The sequence below is a fragment of the Typopeltis vanoorti genome, chromosome 11, assembly GCF_054136105.1.
Source record: "Typopeltis vanoorti isolate ZY-2024b chromosome 11, IOZ_Tvanoo_1.0, whole genome shotgun sequence".
Taxonomy (NCBI): domain Eukaryota; kingdom Metazoa; phylum Arthropoda; class Arachnida; order Uropygi; family Thelyphonidae; genus Typopeltis; species Typopeltis vanoorti.
Genome location: NC_143559.1, coordinates 14,779,014 through 14,798,485, shown reverse-complemented (window position 1 = coordinate 14,798,485; position 19,472 = coordinate 14,779,014). Strand labels below are relative to the sequence as shown.

The 19,472-nt window shown below is 37.7% G+C and overlaps 1 protein-coding gene across 10 annotated transcripts in view; it reads left to right on the top strand.

Annotated features, from left to right (window-relative positions):
* The window catches only part of atos (atos homolog atossa), a 322,345-nt gene that overhangs the window by 145,729 nt on the left and 157,144 nt on the right, over positions 1-19,472 (top strand). For 6 of the 10 annotated variants that reach the window (XM_090400981.1, XM_090400987.1, XM_090400978.1 and 3 more), the window contains exon 2: positions 12,197-12,375. In XM_090400981.1, the coding sequence (XP_090257107.1) occupies positions 12,197-12,375 (179 nt within the window). The remainder of the gene's footprint in view (positions 1-12,196; positions 12,376-19,472) is intronic. The other 4 variants (XM_090400982.1, XM_090400979.1, XM_090400984.1 and 1 more) reach the window with 1 other exon arrangement.

Genomic DNA, 19,472 nt, shown 5'->3' with positions numbered 1-19,472 from the left:
GTCGAAACTAGTCTGGGATGTGGCCCCTCCCTTAATGTATAACATTATACATATCCACAAGGAGATGTGTTTTGCATTATGAGAGATACTGAGATAGGAGTGATGTAACCTTTGCAATGAGTTGCCCGGTGTTGTACTACCTTACCCCAGTCCTGAAGATACTTTCAGGTGCAAACTTTGTTTGCTCACACTTGGATAAAGGATTAAACTAAATTTATTATTATGATAACATTCAGTATAGGATAATAAATTATTATATGAAGTCCAAATATGATTTTAAATTGATTGTCCATGTACAAGTCTTCAGGGCTTTTAACTAAATTGAATAACTGAATTTGGTATGAAAATCAGGTAGAAACATTAATTGCAATCGCAATAGAGAACTTATAGAATAAATAAAATATTTAAGGTTACAATTTAGACACAACTTTTAGTGAAGATGGCAAATTAAATATGGAAATAAGTAATAGAATAATCAAGGCTGGTATGGTGAAGTCATTTGAATAAATTTATAAGAAACAACAGAGAAATTAACCATGAACACTATACTAGCAGCATACAACAGAATGTTTAGAGTTTAGTTTATGGATTTAAAAACTTAAAAACTAGGCTAGAAATAAAATGGTTGATTGAAGATATCGACCACAAATATGATAATTCTGAGGGGGGGGGGAAGAGAGGAAGAAAGATGGCTTTAGTAGCAGAATCATATTAAAAATTTTTGAAATAAGCTTGATTGAAGCTTTGAAATAAGCTTGATTTCAAGAACTGTGAGCAGAGTTAATCCAGGATGGAAAGGTTACGTGAACAAAATGGGAGAGTAAAACCTAGCAAAACAGACTGGCTAACAAGATCTGACAGTATCTGGGACTTAGAAAGTAACAGATTTTGAAGAAACTTATTGACAGGAAGCTACTAATACTACAAACTTAATTATATCATGCGGCTGCTATGATAGGATGCTATTTGAAGGTTATATATCAGGAATGGATAATGATATCTTTAACTGAAGTAGTTTACTTAGTAGCAAGTCTTGGTTGTATATTTTTGATTTTGTGAAGGCATTTGATAAAGTGCACGATGTATGTATATTTAAATTGGAGAGGACAGGAATCGATAACATATTAGTAACATGGATTAAAGACTTGTTGAACAACAGATATCAGTGTGCTGTGTATAGGAAAACAGTGCCTCAGAGAGGAAGTGACAAGTGGAGTGCCACAAGATTCATTGCTAGGGTCACTGTTATTTAACACACACACACACACACACACACACACACACACACACACACACACACACACACACATTAATGATATAGCATCTGGTTTAAAGGTAGATGTTCAACTTCTTTACTGATGATGCAAAGTTGAGGCAAGTTATGAAAAATTGATGAGGTAGTATTACTTTAGTAGAATTCAGATAGGCTGGAGCAAAAAAGTGGGGATGTCTCTTCATTGTCAAGTGTAAGGTTTTGCACTTTGGATCAAGCAGATGGGATATGGTTTACTATATTAGTGGAAATTCATTGCAAGAGTAGGCAAAGGATTTGGGGATATTGTGAATAGGATATAGAAGCTTAAGTGGTATACAGCAAGTAATGAAAATGTCAGAGGATTGCTGAAATGATAAGGACATCAAGTTGTGACAAAGAAGTGGTTTTGTTGTTATATAAGCTGTTGATTAAACCATACATATCTGGATTCATCAGCTTTTGTCAGTCAGTTCACTGCTGGATGAATACTTGTCCATGTTTCTTCCATATGTTCATAACATCTTATCTCGTAATCCCTCTCATTGCTGGTCTACCTGGTTTCTGATAACTAGTTCTTGGTGTCCATTTTGTTGCTCTCTTTGTCCATCTGTTGTCAGACATTTTCATCATGTCCTTCTCATTGCCGTTTGTTGCCTTTTTATTACAACTATAATTATTATTATTATCTGACCTTCATAGATGTTGAGAGTTTATTTTTCACTTGGTTAGACTATAATAAGTTTACTTTAATCCTTTATCCAAGTGTGAGCAAACAAAGTTTGTGCCTGAAAGTATCTTCAGGACTGGGGTAAGGTAGTGCAACACCAGGAAACTCATTGTAAAGGTGGAGAAAGCTCTCATCACTCCTGTCTCAGTATCTCCCATAATGCAAAGCACATCTCCTTGCGGATATGTGTAATGCTATGCATTAAGGCAAGGGCCACTACCCATACCAGTTTTGACCTTTATTGAGGTCTCGTTAGTGGGAGCTAGGCCCAGTAGTGGAGATACAAAGGCAGAAGCAATAAGAGGTCATCCTAACCTATAGGAGTTGCCAAAGGGTGTGCAACCTTATTATTAAATTACTCCGGATTCAGAGAAAGATGTTGAGAGTTTATTTTTCACTTGGTTAGACTATAATAAGTTTAGTTTAATCCTTTATCCAAGTGTGAGCAAACAAAGTATCTTCAGGACTGGGGTAAGGTAGTGCAACACCAGGAAACTCGTTGCAGGATAAAGGACACTTGGATAAAGGATTAAACTAAACTTATGACCTTCATAGAGTCAGAGACTCATCATGGGAGGTACACACTGTTGCACACAATGCTCATCCAACTGTACTTTCAACTGATTCAATGCTTCTACATTCACAACACTCAGGCAATGCATTCCACTCACCAACCACTCTCCATTCTATGAAAAATCTCTTCCATGTCAACCTGATAACAACCCCTGACTAGCTTATATGTCTCGCTCATCCTTGCCCCCTCTTCCTTCTATTCACGAGGCTCTGCAGTTTACATTCCCTCAATCTGTCCTTGAACTCCACATTTCAAAAACCACCTTTGTTGATCTTCTCTGGACCGTTTACAACATATCCTCATCATCATGAAAGCCCCGTGAACAAATTTGTGCACAACAATCCATATGAGGCCTGATCAAGGCCTCATACAATGGTATCATAACCTCTTTATTATGCATGTCTGTGTCTTCCGTATCATTGCCATTATCCGAAGTGACATCTTCACAACTTGTGCAATGTGGCCCCTGACTTTCAGGTTCTTGTCCACCACTACCGATCGTAGATCTCTCGTCTCTTCTACTTTCTTTAAAGTTTCTTCACCAAGTGTATACTTTGCATCCCATTGATAAGCAATGATGATGGGTATGTCATCAAAACCTTACACTTTGCAACATTGAACTGATAGTTGCACTTACCTGTCCATTCATGCAATCTATTCAAGTCCTGTAAGGCCATAACGTCTGCATGACTCTGCATTGCTCTCCCTAATTTTGCATCATCTGCAAACAGCTGCATATCATTAATTAAACCCATCCCAATATTGTCAACATACAAAACTGACCACTAAAGAGGAAGGTGACCTTCCTCTTTTGAAATACTGCACCCCCATATATGACTTTCAGATACCTATCTGACAGCCAGTCACTGATCTGAACTAACCACAGAGAATTCTGCTGTTATCAGCCCATTTCTGTATCCTACTTCTCACCAATCTCTCTTTTTTGAAAGGTAATTTGAAGCCACAGTCTTATCACTATTTTATGGATTGGAAGAATTTTACCTTCTTTCCACTCCCTTGGAACCTGTGCTGTTGTAAGACTTATTAAACAGGCATGCCAATTCCATGGAACATTTCTTTAAGATACGTGGTGATATGTCATCGAATTCTGTCACCCTATTGACATCAAAGTTTTTATTTCCTCAAATACCTCCTGCTTACTGACAGTCCAGCCATCATAAAGCCATCACATCCTTATGAATTGATATCTGAATATCTCAACAATGTCTTCTGCAGCAGTCACAATTCTACCATTTTCATCCATTAACATCATCTTACCATGATTATTCTTTCTTCTACTTGCCACATATCTAAAAATCACTCTGGGGTTTTTCTTTGCCTGATTTGCCAATTTCTACTCATACTGCACTTTTGTTTTCCTTACTAATTGAGTCACTCTCTTGGCTTATTCTTTATACTCGTTATGTAACTGATTATTATCATTATTCATTCTGTATGGTCTCCAAAGCACCTTCTTCCAGATTTTATGCTTAAACTACTTATTCATTTATTTTACACCCACCTTATTCAGCCTTTTGTCCTTCAGAATACATTCACACATTGATGCTATTATGCATTTCTTTGCCAGTTTCTATTCCATGCTATAGCTCCAAGCTGTCTCCTTAGTTTGTCATAATCACCAGTCTTATAATTCCACACATATCCTTTCCTCACAGACGTCTGCATGTGGCTAGCCACAACCCAGGTGTGATCACTTCATGATCACCCTTACCAACTAGAGGAAAGTGTCAAATACCACTTGCAATTACATTCTCTGATGAAATGATGGCCTATAATAATTACTCTTCCTGTGTTCACTAGTCCAAGTTGTTTATACATTTCTTCACCACCACACATTCCCTTGCCTATAGCAACATCCCTCTAAATATATATTTCTGTCAACCTCCACCTCACACCATTCTGCCTCATAACCATTGCCACTATTTTCCTGTTTCATGTCTCGATTTCTATTCCTCTTAGAATATTATCTTCATTCAACCATTTTTGACTTATTCCAATGATTTTGGGGCAAATAAACTCAATCAGTGAAACCATTTCACCTCCCATTTGTAAGGTCTACAACCAGTCCTATATAAACTAGCACTACCCTTAGGGTATATCTTTTATTTGTCTTATGATTTATCAGATTCTTTTTGTTATGAATTTTACATCATCTGTCATATTTTTATATTTTACTGTTAGTATAAAAACCAACACATGCTTACTTTCATCTTGTTTTTCACTTGTTATTAGTAGAAACCTGTTGCTTTGATCTTGAATCTTATTTCCTTTTTGTCTATTATTATTATTATTATTATTATTACTACCCAGGCCTCTATGGAGTCAAAAGACTCGTTGTGGGAGGTCATTTTTAGGAAATACAAAGTCTATCATACCACTCCTTGAACCCATTAACCATCCCCACTCCAACCACTCTCTCAGGCAATGCATTCGAAGGTTCAACCACCCTCCATGCAAAGAAACCACTCCTTCACCCTCTTGCTCACAGTCTCCTATCGTAACTTCCAGGGATGACCCCTTGTCATCGCTGCTTCCCACTGTTCCACCAAGTGAAAGAACTCTCTAATGTCTACCCTGTAACTGCCTCATAACAGTTTAAAAGTCTCGATCATATCAGCTCTCCTTCTTCTATCCACCAAACTCTGCAGTCTACATTCTATCAGTCAATCCTAAAAACTCATATTGTATAGTCCTGAAACCATCTTTGTTATCTGCCTCTGCACCTTTTCCACAGTCAATTTATCACATTCAAATCCTGGGGACCAAATCTGAGAACAGTAGTCTAAGTGTGGTCTGATCAGGGTCTTATACAACGGAATGATAACTCTTTTATCTCTGCAGGTCAGCGTCCTTCTCAGTATTGCAGCAATCCTCTGTGTTACCTTCACCACCGTTGCAATATGCTCCCTGAATTTCCGTTTTCTATCAATCATCACCCCCCCATATCTCTTGTCTCCCCTACCTCCTTCAGTACAGCTCCTCCAATCGAGTATATGCATCCTTCCATCGATGGATCCCAAACCTCAAGACTTTACATTTTGCTGCATCAAACCGGTAACCCCATTTATTTTCCCATCTGTCTAGTTTATTCAAATCCTCTTGCAGGGCTGCCACATCTGCACTATTACTGATAACCCTTCCCAACTTCACATCATCCACAAACAACTGAATGTCCCCTTGCAATCCATTGACAATATCATTGATATAAAGATTGAACAATACAGGTCCCAGTACTGAGCCCTGTGGAACTCCACTTGTAGCCTTCTGCTTCCTTGATATTGCCCCATCGATACACAACTCTCTGATACCTATCAGTCAGCCAATCCTGAATCCATTTGACTAACCCGACATTTAAATCCATGTGCTGCAATTTAAATATCAGCTTATTGTGTGGCACCCTGTCAAACGCCTTTGCAAAATCCAAAAAAAATGGCAATATATGCCTTTTCCTCATCAACTGCTCTTGTCACTTTATTATAAAAGACAATCATATTACTAAACCATGAGCACCCCTTAACAAATCCATGTTGATTCTCACAGATAACATTACCCTCATCTACCCAACGCTGTATACAGTTCATCACTAATTTCTCCAAGACCTTAACAACTACTGATGACACACAACCAGGCCTATAATTAGACACTTCCAGTCTGCTACCGCCCTTATGCAGCGGCACTATCTTACCTTCCTTCCATTCCCTGGGTACCTTTCCTTCAGCCAAACTTTTATTGAAAAGCCAGGTCAACAGACCTGTTAGTTCTTTAGCACATTTTCTCAAAACCCGTGGGGAAATACCATCCAGTCAAACAGCTTTATTGGTATCCAGAGTACTCAGTATTTGGAACACACTCTCCTCTTGCACCTCTAAACCCTGATTCTGCCCTATCCCTCTAGTATTAAAACCTCCTCCAGGATGAAATACTCCAATAAAGTGCTCTTTGAACAACTCCACTATGTCCTCTGCATCAGTCACTCTATTCCCATTTTTATCCTGCAATGTCATTCTTCCACAATCGTTTCTCTGTCTACTGGCCACATAGCTAAAAAAAATTCCCTTTGATTTTCTTTGGATCTTAGTGCCAATCTCTTCTCATATTCCAGTTTTGCCTTCCTCACCATTCTGGTCACTCTCCTCGCCTATGTCTTATATTCTTCATATATCTGTAGTCCACACCTCTCCTTGTATATCTTCCATAATCTCTTTTTCAACTGCAGTTCCTGTTTGATATCGTTTGTCATCCATTTCACACCAAATTGTGTCCTTTTCATCACCCGTGGAATACAGCTTACTATTACTGCTAACAAATATTCTTTCACAATTTCCCAAGCACTAATGATATCCTGGCCTTCCAATTCTGCCCCTAGTTGATACCTAAGACTACTATAATCACCCGCCTTATAATTCCACATATGTTCCCTGCATGTCTGTTCATCTTCCAAGTCAAAACCACATGGTCACTCTCTCCAACTGGTGGGAGAGATTTCATCTCACTTATTATCAGCTCTACTGATGCTGTGACCAAATCCAAAACTCTTGAACCTCTTGTTCCCTCCATCACATGCTGCCAAAGACATTTGTCTCTCAAGAATTCCAGAAATTCTATCCCCTTCTTACTACTTGCATTTTCCTCTTCCAAGCTTATACTGCTGTAGTTAAAATCTCCCATAACAATCATTCTTCTTGCACTTGCCAAACTCAACTGCCTAAACATCTCCTGGTCCCCACCCTCTGTGCTCCCTGGTTTATAGCAACACCCCAATAAATATTCTCTCTTGGTCACTTCTACCTCACACTATATTCTTTCAAAACCATTTTTGTCACTGCCTTCCAAAGCCTCTACTCTAAGAGGACATAAGTCATCACTTATCATAAGCAGTACTCTACCACTACATTTTCCCCTCCTATCCTGCCAAAAAATGCTGTACCCTGCCACTTCAATTCCGGTTATTATATCATCCTCCATCAACCACATCTCAGAGATCCCAATAAACTTTGGCTAGGTTGATGATATGAGTGCCACCAATTCATTTCTGATACTCCTGGCATTAGTATAGAGCATAAAAATGTCACTGCTTCTATACCTGTCATTGTCCCCCCCCCTCCTGGGCTCAGTGTTTCCTGACATCGTCCCCCAAGCACCTATTCCCACAAGAGGCCATCCCTGTCACCATCCACAATTCTAGTTTCCCTGCATTGACACACTGACTCGCTCAGAAAACAACAATCTTTCCAGATGCCTTCATCCTTCCTCATTCAAATGCAAGCAGTCTCAAGCATCCATGTATTCCAACTCTCTCTTCTCACACATTCTGGCTATTATGTGATTCAGTATTGCTGCTCTTCTGCTCAGCTCATCACTATCATACCTGGGCAACACACACACAATCTTCCCTCTCTGTGTTTTCTTTTGCACAACTTCAAGCAAGAATCTCAGATCTCTCGCTGCCTGAATTAAACTGCCTTTCAAGTTATTCGTGCCCACCATCACAATCATCTCATCCATCCTTTCACCCCTTAATTGCCATAGCCACATTCTCTATTGTTTCTCCAGGCAAACACTCCTCACACATCCTGTCTTGCACACCACGATCATTGAGTCACCATTCCCTCTCTCTCCTACTGTTTCCATTCTCTCCTCCTCCATCGCTCCCATAACTCTCTCTCATTCCCTCTCTTCCACTTATCCTATTCTCTCCTCTTGTGTTATTCCCATAACTCTCTCACATTCCCTCTTCTACTATTCCCATTCTCTCCTCTTCTATAATTCCCATACATCTCTCTCATTCCATCTCCTCTACTGTTCCTATTCTCTCCTCTTCTAGCATTCCCATACCTCTCTCATTCCCTCTCTCCTGCTGTTTCCATTCTCTCCTCTTCTAGCATTCCCATACCTGTCTCTCATTCCCTCTCTCCTGTTGTTTCCATTCTCTCTCTCTCTCCCCTTCTAGCATTCCCATACCTGTCTCTCATTCCCTCTCTCCTGTTGTTTCCATTCTCTCTCTCTCTCTCCCCTTCTAGCATTCCCATACCTGTCTCTCATTCCCTCTCTCTCCTGCTGTTCCAATTCTCTCTCTCTCTCCCCTTCTAGCATTCCCATACCTGTCTCTCATTCCCTCTCTCTCCTGCTGTTCCAATTCTCTCTCTCTCTCCCCTTCTAGCATTCCCATACCTGTCTCTCATTCTCTCTCTCCTGCTGTTTTCATTCTCTCCTCTTCTATCATTCCCAAAATGCTCTCCTCTCTTATCATTCCCAAAACTACCTCTCTCCTGCTCTGATTCACCTTGCATTTATCTCTTCCATTCTCCTCATCTCATTCACAAGACATTCCACCTCCTCTTTCAGCCCATCTATCTCCCTCTGCAAGTCAGTCATTCAAAATCGAAATTCGCTCTCCCAAACAAAACCATCTCCGAAACTTTCACAGTCACTCACGCCTTCCACACTATTGACTATTATTTTCTCATTCATATTTTTTTCTTCATTGTCTCCTATCACACTACTCATCTTTCGATATTCATTTCCCTTTCCTGGAGCAACCAGGTCAGTTATTGATAAACCTATTTTATTTTTTTCCCTCTGATTGCCTGCATTTCGTGCGCACACGCACTCCCCCTCTCTCACCAGCCACAGATCCAACTCCTGAGATGCATACATGCCGCAAGTACTGCATTCCACAAAGTCCCTTATTATATTACTTATAATGGAGTTCTTAAATGGTGGAGGACTTGGCGACACGCCATTTGCGACTGCAGCTGAATCTGCCATCATTCCTTACTGCCAAGGAACTACTAAAGTAATGATTTATTAAAGTAATTATATATAAAGGTTAAATAAACACTGTATTATATATATATAAATGCTAAATGTATATATACACATATATAAATGCTATATTCATCTATACCAAATAGCAAATAACTTATCTTTTCTTCCGTCGCCGATGACCACGCGTTCTCGGTAACTCAAAAATAACATGATATGTAACATGAAACTCTAAAGCAGAACTTCTAAACAACACTTGTATTAAGTGAGAAAAAAAAATGGAGCACAATTCACAAGGAAATTCACACTATATACCTTTTAAAAAGACACCTTTTTTTAACAACAGCTCAAATCCACTGCCCCCATCACCACTACAGTCTATGTTCACTTATTTCAGTTATATTCCATTTAATACCTTAAAGTCTCTTTATCTAGGTTTATTAATCTGTCATCACTGATGAGAGTATTCACATTATAAGTAGCTATGTATAGAATTCTTGCTGATCATTTCTTCTTGTTTAATAATTTATCCACTTTTAAAACATGGTCAGATTTATTTCCATCTGAGACAGCACTTCTTTTAGGTTTGAAACTGTTTCTTCATGTTTCTGGCAGAAAAAAACAGTCTATCATGATTATTAGTTTGTGGCATTATGGCATTTCTTGTTTCTCTTCATGGAGATTTTTTGTCCAATCTCCCATGTTGACCAGATGGATTGGGAGATGCATTTTATAGCTTTCTGCTAGCTGTATAGCAGAATAATAGGAAATGGAAGGAGGGAAATTGAATGGAGACCTTTATCCTTTAAGTTACTCTAATAGCATAGGGTCTGAAGAATCAGAGAAGTTAAAAAGTAACAAGATTTAATTAAGGAGACAGGAAAGGGAATTGGTTATCAGATAAGCATGAAATTTGATCAAATCTAGCTGAAGTACCTCAAAGTGGCCAGTCCTGTGCTCACCAGATGTGAGCTGTTGCATGAGCAGATGCATGTTTTACCATATCAAATAATAATAATTACCATTATTTGGATTACCATGTATCTGATGACATTATGCTGAGAAGGTTGAATAAAGTAATTCAAGAAGAAATTCATAAAGTAATGAACGAAAGAATAATTTCTTTTATAGCAAAGACTTTGGGAACAAGAAAATGAAGCAGTGATGGAATATATATATTCCATCATTACTTCATTTTCTTCATCATCAGATGAAGAAAAATGATGATGAAAAATCAGATGACTCCATGGAGTCAAGATTCATTGCAGGAGGTCCCACTCTCACATGCACAGCTCATCATACCTTCACTTAAATTCATTCACTGTCTCTGCACCCACCACAATCTCAGGCAGTGCATTCCAATCACCCACCACTCTCTCCATACAAAAAACCTACTCCTCACCCTTCCCTGTTCACTCCTTCCTTATGCAGCTTTCAGGGATGGATTCTTGTTCTCCCCCTATCTCCAGATATTCTATGAAAAATCTCATCAATCTGGTAATTACCCCTTACCACCATGTCCTCCTCCTCCTTCCTTCTATTTGCTAGGTTCTGCAATTTGCATTCTCTTGTTGAAAGTTTATTTTTCACTTGGTTAGACTATAATAAATTTAGTTTAATCCTTTATCCAAGTGTGAGCAAACAAAGCTTGGTCCACCTTTGCTACGAGTTGTCCGGTGTTGTACTACCTTACCCCAGTCCTGAAGATATTTTCAGGTGCAAACTTTGTTTGCTCACACTTGGATAAAGGATTAAACTAAATTTATTATAGTCTAACCAAGTGAAAAATAAACTTTCAACATCTTTCTCTAAATCCAGAGTAATTTAATAAAATGGTGGCACACCTTTTGGCAACTCCTATTGGTAAAGATGACCTCGCCATTACTTCTGCTTAGTATCTCCACTTCTGGGCCTGGCGCCCACTGAAGAGACCTCAATAAAGGTCAAAACTAGTCAGGGTAGTGGCCCTTCCCTTATGCATAACATTATACATGTTATGCATTATGAGAGATACTGAGATAGGAGTGATGTTAGCTTGGTCCGCCTTTGCTACGAGTTTCCCGGTGTTGTACTACCTTACCCCAGTCCTGAAGATATTTTCCGGTGCAAACTTTGTTTGCTCACACTTGGATAAAGGATTAAACTAAATTTATTATTGCATTCTCTTGATCTGTCCTGATGATGTCCTATCCTGTTATGATGATCAAAAAAAAAACATAAAACCGGTATAAATTTATTTTAATTTATTTTAAAGCAGCTAGTAGGAGAAAGAGCCATTGTTGGAATTGGCTATAATGTAATCTGCTAAGTTTGAGCACCTTCTTGATGCAGTATTATGGCTTAGGTGATGGTTAAAGCTCATCTAAAGCTGCTGTTCTTAAATCTTAAGATTTAAGAACAGCTTTAGATGAAAATTCTTCATGTAAAAAAAAAATATATATATATATATATTTTCCTTACACCCCTCTTCACCACACTCTTACATAACTTCCAGAGAAGACCTCTGGTTTCCCCCCCCCCTCTCACCTTCTACTCTTATGACCTCATCTGGATTAATCTGATAAAATTCTCTCACTAATTTATCTCTATCATATCACTTCTTTTCTTCTTATCCACTAAACTCTGCAGTCCACATTTTTTTTTTTTTTCAATCTCTCTCTATAGCCAGTAGTCCAAAGTCCTGATATTGTCTTAGTTACTCACTTTTGGACCCTCTCCAATATCTCCACACATTTTAGTGAACAGTAATTTTTTGTTGAAAAATAATTATAATAATATATTAAGCAGGTTTTCAATATTTCAGTTTATCTATGTATTACTTGATGTTGTTATTAATAAACTGTAATTATTTCAGTAGAGATGCATGCTTCTGTGGAGGAGGACCTTGATCCATGTGACTTGTATATTGACTTGGGCACTTTGATTGTAGAGGGTCGAGTTCCTGGTCTAACTGAAAGGGGATATGGAGAAGGTCATCACTGCCCCCCACCTCAAGGCCAGAACAGACATCAGTGTGATCCCATTTCACCAGAGGTAAGTTTCTGAAACTACAAAGGCGGTTTGTAGTTTCTGCCTGCATTGGTATTAATGAATGGATGTGTATTATTTAGATTTTTGTTTTATGATAGTATTGTTGAATTCTAAAAGAGATGTGGCATCTCATTCATGTTTGTAGCAATAGTTTGTGGAAATGCTTACTCATAAAGGTTATTACTAGTCAATTAATTCACTGTTAATATTTAAAGTAACTCCATACTCTGAAATGGACATCACAACAGTAATCACCTTTGAAAACTGAAGGCATGAAGTATTGTCACTTTGGCTATAATTCAAACCAAATCTTGAAGTGGTATGCTTGTGAATGTTACCACATCAATGGAAATCATTTCTCTATCAAGTTTACTTGATACAGAATCAGTATTTGAGATCAATGTTTATTTAATAAGATCTAATATGTCGCTAGTCGGCCTTGCCGGCCGAGTGGTTAGCATATCTGCTTCCCAGCCAATAGGCTGTGGGTTCGAATCCCACGTAGGCATGGATGTTTGTTATATCCTCTCCCAATATGGACTAGGTCACCATGGGAGCAGTAGACCCAAAACCTCCCACAATGGGAGAGGCCTTCACCCAGTAGTGGGTAGAAAAAATAGGCTAAAATTTATTTATTGTTTTTTTAATTTAATATGTCACTGACACACACACACACACACACACACACACACACACATATATATATATATATATATATATGTAGAAATATTATTACATGTAATATATATATGTAGAAATATATATATATATATATGCAGAAATATACTATATGTAGAAATATGGGCAGGGTCAGCTAGCAACACTTGCAGGCGCAAACTTGATTTGTTTGTCTGTTTGCTTACTTGGGAAATGGAGTAAAACCAGGTTTAAAATAGCTTGGTATCTTTAACATATATATATATATATATATATATATATATATATATATATATATAATTTTAAGAAAAATTAAATAAATTGGTTTATTTGATATAGAAATGATTTCTTTTCATGTGATATTAATATTGTTAAATTATTCCATTTTGCTATTAATTCTGAATCTTTCACTTGTTAAAACAAGATTTACAGACAGTATGTCCTATCTCTAGCATTATCAGACTTTTATGGACTACAATATGGAACATTAGAAAATCAACTCTTCAGTATTATACTCCCACAGCCTCACATGGCTTCAGTTTGTCTTTGTTACTTTCAGAGATGGCTTACTACATTTCTCAAACAAAATTATTTCTATATACAGCCACAGCAAGTTTGCTTCCTCTCCTGGAAGTTAGTTTCCATATTCTGCCTGAAAGGAATGTCAGAAGAGATAAGTTTGAAAACTGTCATCCTTTCTATATATTACCAAGAACAAATTGCATCTTATATCCATATATAGTATTTACCTAGTGCTTCTGTCAATTTTTTTTTTTTACCAGATTGGAGATTGTGAGACACTGCTTTGCCATCTAAATTTGAATTACTTGGAGTTTTTGGAAGTAATTATCAATAAATTGTTGTCTGTGTTTTTATTTTATATAAATTAATGTATTTAGATGATGCATATTGTAAATCAGCTTGTATTTGTTATCAAGATTCTGGCAATGATTTTCATGTATATTTGTCAGCATACAGGGCTTTCTGAAAATGTCTAAATCTCCTCACATACCAGCATTACTGATTCTGCTGGCTAAAATGGCTAAACTCTGTGTTGTACCTCCTGTATTGACGATTATGATAACAAAAGGTCACGTAAACATATGATGTAAATGCTTTCCCTACAGAGATATTGCATGTTTGAAACTGCATGTCGTTCACACGGAGAAGGTAGCAGGTTTTTATTCCAAGTAGCACTGCAACATAGAAAAATGACTGAGGAGAGCAGCTACCTGCCTAGCTATGGCTACATCGCTGCAAATGTGTGAAACATTCTCACAGAGCATTTCGAACATTTACAGGCTGAGAGCATTGGCTAGGCAATTATTGTACATTTGAGAAGTCCGGAACATTCCACATTTTCATTATTATTATTATTATATCACACCTCCAGGGAGTCCAAAGACTCATCGAGGGAGGGCATCAACTCTACAACTCTTCGTCTCACTACTCCACCAACCTTCATCATCTAACACCAATGCCATCTATCACCACTAGTGCTTTCACAGACAATCACAAACATCCATGCCCATGGTGGGATTCGAACCCGCACCCTTTTGGCTGGAGAGCAGATACGGTCATATGAACTGGCTCGGCCAACCAGGCCTGCTGGTTCATATGACCATCCAAATCCTCTGTTCATTAGGCACTGGTGTAGCTTAAATGTCATCCTTCAGCTGTCCCTATACGAAGCCAGTGGATTCATATTGATTGTTGTGACCATTCAACTAGCCTACCTCTACCTATCCAGTGGCTAGGAGAGACATGGTTGAGATGTTCCCTTAACAGTTTGACAAAAGTGTGCTGGTGCTCCATCATGTATAAGTGCTTGTGCCAGCATGTTGATAATGACATATTCTCCAACAACGCAGTAGTTCCCTCCTCCAAGAAGTGCTAATAATGCTAGCTGGTTGAGTGTTCATGATAAAAAAAAAAAAACAATGGACTGGTTAGATAGCCTCCAGTGATGCTGAAACATTCACATGGAATTTTTGCTTTTGCTGGGACTGCCTGATTTCATGTTGATTGATCCATGCTCAGTCATGCATTGTGATGAACTTCACTATGCCATCTCAGGTGAATTCAGATTTGTTCATATAAAAAAAAGTACAGTATGGAAAAAGCTAGGTTGGTACTACCTTGAAGTTAGGAGAAAAACTGCCTCAAGGGAAAAATCTGCTTGTGAAAGTGCCTGTATCCATTGCACATAAAGATGCACCTGATGACAGATACGTCACACAGTGGAATATGATGCAGCCACCTCTGCAGCTATAATTAGATATGTTACATCTCTCACTTTATGAAAGCATTTCTGGTCCTGTGTTTACGAAACTTTTTTTGTCATTGGAATTGGCAATAGAACAAGGTAAGACAGAAACACCAAGTTAATTTTATTAAATAATGGATACTTTCATTCAGTTGTTTGCTCCAGAAAGACAATTAAAAAGAAAGATCAAAGTAAAATTTATTAAATCTAAATGAGATTTTTAAGAACAATTAATGGATATCCAAAATTTGGTCACATAAAAAAATGAAGGTATCTGAAGAGAGAAATATTTATCATTTAAATGACAAGGAATGAATGAATGAAATGGTATTTATATAGGTTGGAAAGCTGTCTACAAAAAGAAATGGGTAACTATTGGTTAAAGGTGCAAACAAGGAAAGAAAGACTATTTGCAAGATGGGAGAGACCAATGAAGCCAGAATTGGCAAGTACCTAATTTGTCATTAGAAGACAAGTCTCTCTCTTGAAAGTTTATTTTTTACTTGGTTAGACTATAATAAATTTAGTTTAATCCTTTATCCAAGTGTGAGCAAACAAAGTTTGCACCTGAAAGTATCTTTAGGACTGGGATCAGGTAGTACAACACCAGGCAAAAGCCTGGTGTTGTACTACATTACATGGTTTTGTACTACCTAACCCCAGTCCTGAAAAAACTTTCAGGTGCAAACTTTGTTTGCTCGCACTTGGATAAAGGATTAAACTAAATTTATTATAGTCTAACCAAGTGAAAAATAAACTTTCAACATCTTTCTCTAAATCCAGAGTAATTTAATAAAACACCTTTTGGCAACTCCTATAGATAAAGATGACCTCGCTATTGCTTCTGCTTGGTATCTCCATGTCTGGGCCTGGTTGAAGAGACCTCAATAAAGGTTGAAACTAGTCTGGGTAGTGGCCCTTCCTTTAATGCATAACATTATACATATCTGCAAGGAGATGTATTTTGCATTATGGGAGATACTGAGATAGGAGTGATGTTAGCTTGGCCCACCTTTGCTACGAGTTGCCCAGTGTTGTACTACCTGACCCCAGTTCTGAAGATACTTTCAGGTGCAAACTTTGTTTGCTCACACTTGGATAAAGAATTAAACTAAATTTATTAAAATCTGTCTTCTTTCCCTCATCATCAGATTCCTAATATATCCCTTAGAGGATATTATGATAGTACTACCTGAAGAAATTACATCATTGCTGACTTCTTATCAACAATTTTCCTCCAAATTAATCTTCTGTCTAAACTGAAATATTATCAGATTGTCTATTTTGGTCTTATAAAGCATTTCTTACTGTATCAATCCATATAGATTTTGGTCTTTCTATAGGTCATTTTCCTGCAATCCTGGCCAAAAACACTTGTTTTACTAACCTTTTAATCCATTCAATTTGTGGCCATACCACCTCAGATTTGCTCTGCTGACACATTCCTGAATGGTAATTGTGTCAAGTTCTTTCCTGATATGCTCATTTATAAATGCTGCCATTGATGCCATTTGTTCATTACCCTAATCTTTCTCAGAACTTTCATATCAGTGATCTCCAGTCATTAATCAAGAGTTTTTATTTCTAACCTAGCTCTCAGACCCATATATTAAAACTAATTTGAATACTGTCTTGTATAATTACTGTTTCAACTAATTTTTTTTTTTAATCCATATATACCATATAAATTTATTCGCTTGACTTTCTACCATACCGGCTTTGCTGATTCTGTTGTCTATTTCCATGTTTGATTTGCCATCTTCACTAAAATTTGTGTCTAAATAGCTGAAATGTTTTACTTGTTCAATACTTTCTGCATTCATGATGCAGTTGATGTTTTCAGTGTTTCTGCCTATTTTCATTATTTTTGTCTTTTTATTACTGATTTTTATATCGTATTTCTTACAGTAGTTATTCAATTTCGTCAAGGAATTCTGCAGACTTGTATTAGATTTATTTAGAAGTGCAACAACATCATCTGCATAAAGTAAAGAGCCCTTAACACCTCTGATTTTAATGTCAGGTTTAATGCCACTTTTCTTCATAATATTATTCATATAGATGACAGTGGAGAACATGATCAGCCTTGTCTCACATCTGATTTAACATCAAACCATCTTCCTGCAGTTCTGACTACTGACTTAAAAAGAAATATAGATTACATATTGCTCGATATAATGGCCTGTTAACAGATTAGGTCTGCATTAGCTGTAGCATTTCAAACAACTTTTTTTCTTGGTTCATTGTTATATGCCTTTTCCATATCTACAAAACTTAGATACTGATTTGATATTATTATTATTATTTGACACCTCCATGGAGTCAAAGGACTCATCGAGGGAGGGCTCTACAGCTCTGTCTCCACCATTCAATCACCAACTGACTGCAACTACACCGCCATCTACCGCCGACCACCAGTGGTATTTTCACAGACAATCGCAAACATCCATGCATACGGCGGAATTCGAACCCGCAGCCTTCTGGCTGGAGAGCGGATACGCTATCCACTCAGCCAATCAGGCCAGCATATTCCCACGATTTCTTAACTATTTATCTTAAGGTGAAGATCTGATCCTGACAACCTCTATTTGGCCAGAACTCAGCTTGTCCTGCTGACCCTGCCTGATGTCATTAATGTATAGATTGAACAATAGGCCAAAGGACTGAGCCTTGAAGTACATCACTGGTCACCTTAAATCTGGCAGATTCACACCCATTGTATACTACTTTTTGATATCTGTCTGTCAACTATGCCCTGATCCAAGTCAAGAGTTTATGTTCCAATCCCATATCCTTCAGTTTATGCAACAGCTTTTCATGTGGTATCCTATTAAATGCTTTAGAAAAATCCAACATTATCATAGTGTATCCATTCCCTTTATCCAACTCAGCCGTAACATTGTTATAAAATATGAGCAAATTGTTAAAACATGACCTTCCTTTAGTAAACCCATGCTGCTCCTTGCAGAGTATAGCTTGTTTGTGTACCCATTTCTGTATGCGAGTTCTTACCAACTTCTCTAAAATCTTCACTATCACACCAGAGATACTGATAGGTCAGTAATTAGACACATCCATTTTTGCACCACCCTTGTACAATGGAACTATCATACATTCCTTCCATACATGTGGTATCATTCCTGAGCTAAGACTTAGGTTATATAAACATGTGGAAGGCCTAGCCAATTCAGCTGAATATTCCTTTAGGAAACGAGCTGATATTTCATTTCTCTCTATTGACCATTTCTAATCCAGGTTATGCAACAGCTCTTCAACCTCATTTTCGTATGTACCATGTTACATACACCTCGTTGATATATCTTAGCAAAGTGAGCACTCATTAACTGAACAATCTCATTAGCCTCTGACACTAGAGTACCATCTGCGTTCAATTAAGTTATTCTTTCACATTCATTCTTTCTTTTGCTTGCACCATAATGATAAAATTCTTTTGGATTGCCTTTAGCTAGATGGGCAGTTTCTTTTCATTAGAAAAGAAATTGCCCAATGCACGTTACTTTTCTGGCCTAAGCTTTATATATTTCATAACTCCTCTCACTCTTGTTCTCACAATATTCTTTCCACATCACTAAGGATGTCCAACATTAGTAAGGTTGGACATCCACTCCCAACCTGTTTATTCTTTGAACACTACAGATACATTCAGATATTTAAGCACTTTTTCAAGGATTCTCATGCATTGCTGTTTTTTCCATTCAGTAACTGATACCATGGGATCAAAGATAGTATTCTCCTAAGTTGATCATAATTTCCAGCTTTGTAGTTCAACATGTAACCTGTTTTAATTGGAGCATCAATACAATTAGATACTTCCCAAAAAGCATGGCATGATCATTGTCACCAACTGGTGGTAAAATAGCTATATTCTTAACAGAGACTCCTTCTGATGCTATGAGCAAATCCAGCAATCTTTGACCTCGTTCTTTCTTTCACATGCTGCTTGAGAAAGTTGTCTTGCAACAATTCAATAAATTCCTCTTTCTTATCATGAGCTTTCTCATCTACCCACTCAATGTTTGGAAAATTAAAGTTGCCTATAATGACCATTTGTTTGCTACCCATAAGGCTAAATTGGCGATGCATTTCTTCGTCCCCTGCAACTGAGCTGCAAGGTCTTTAGCAACACCCCACCATATATTTCATTCTGTTAACCTCC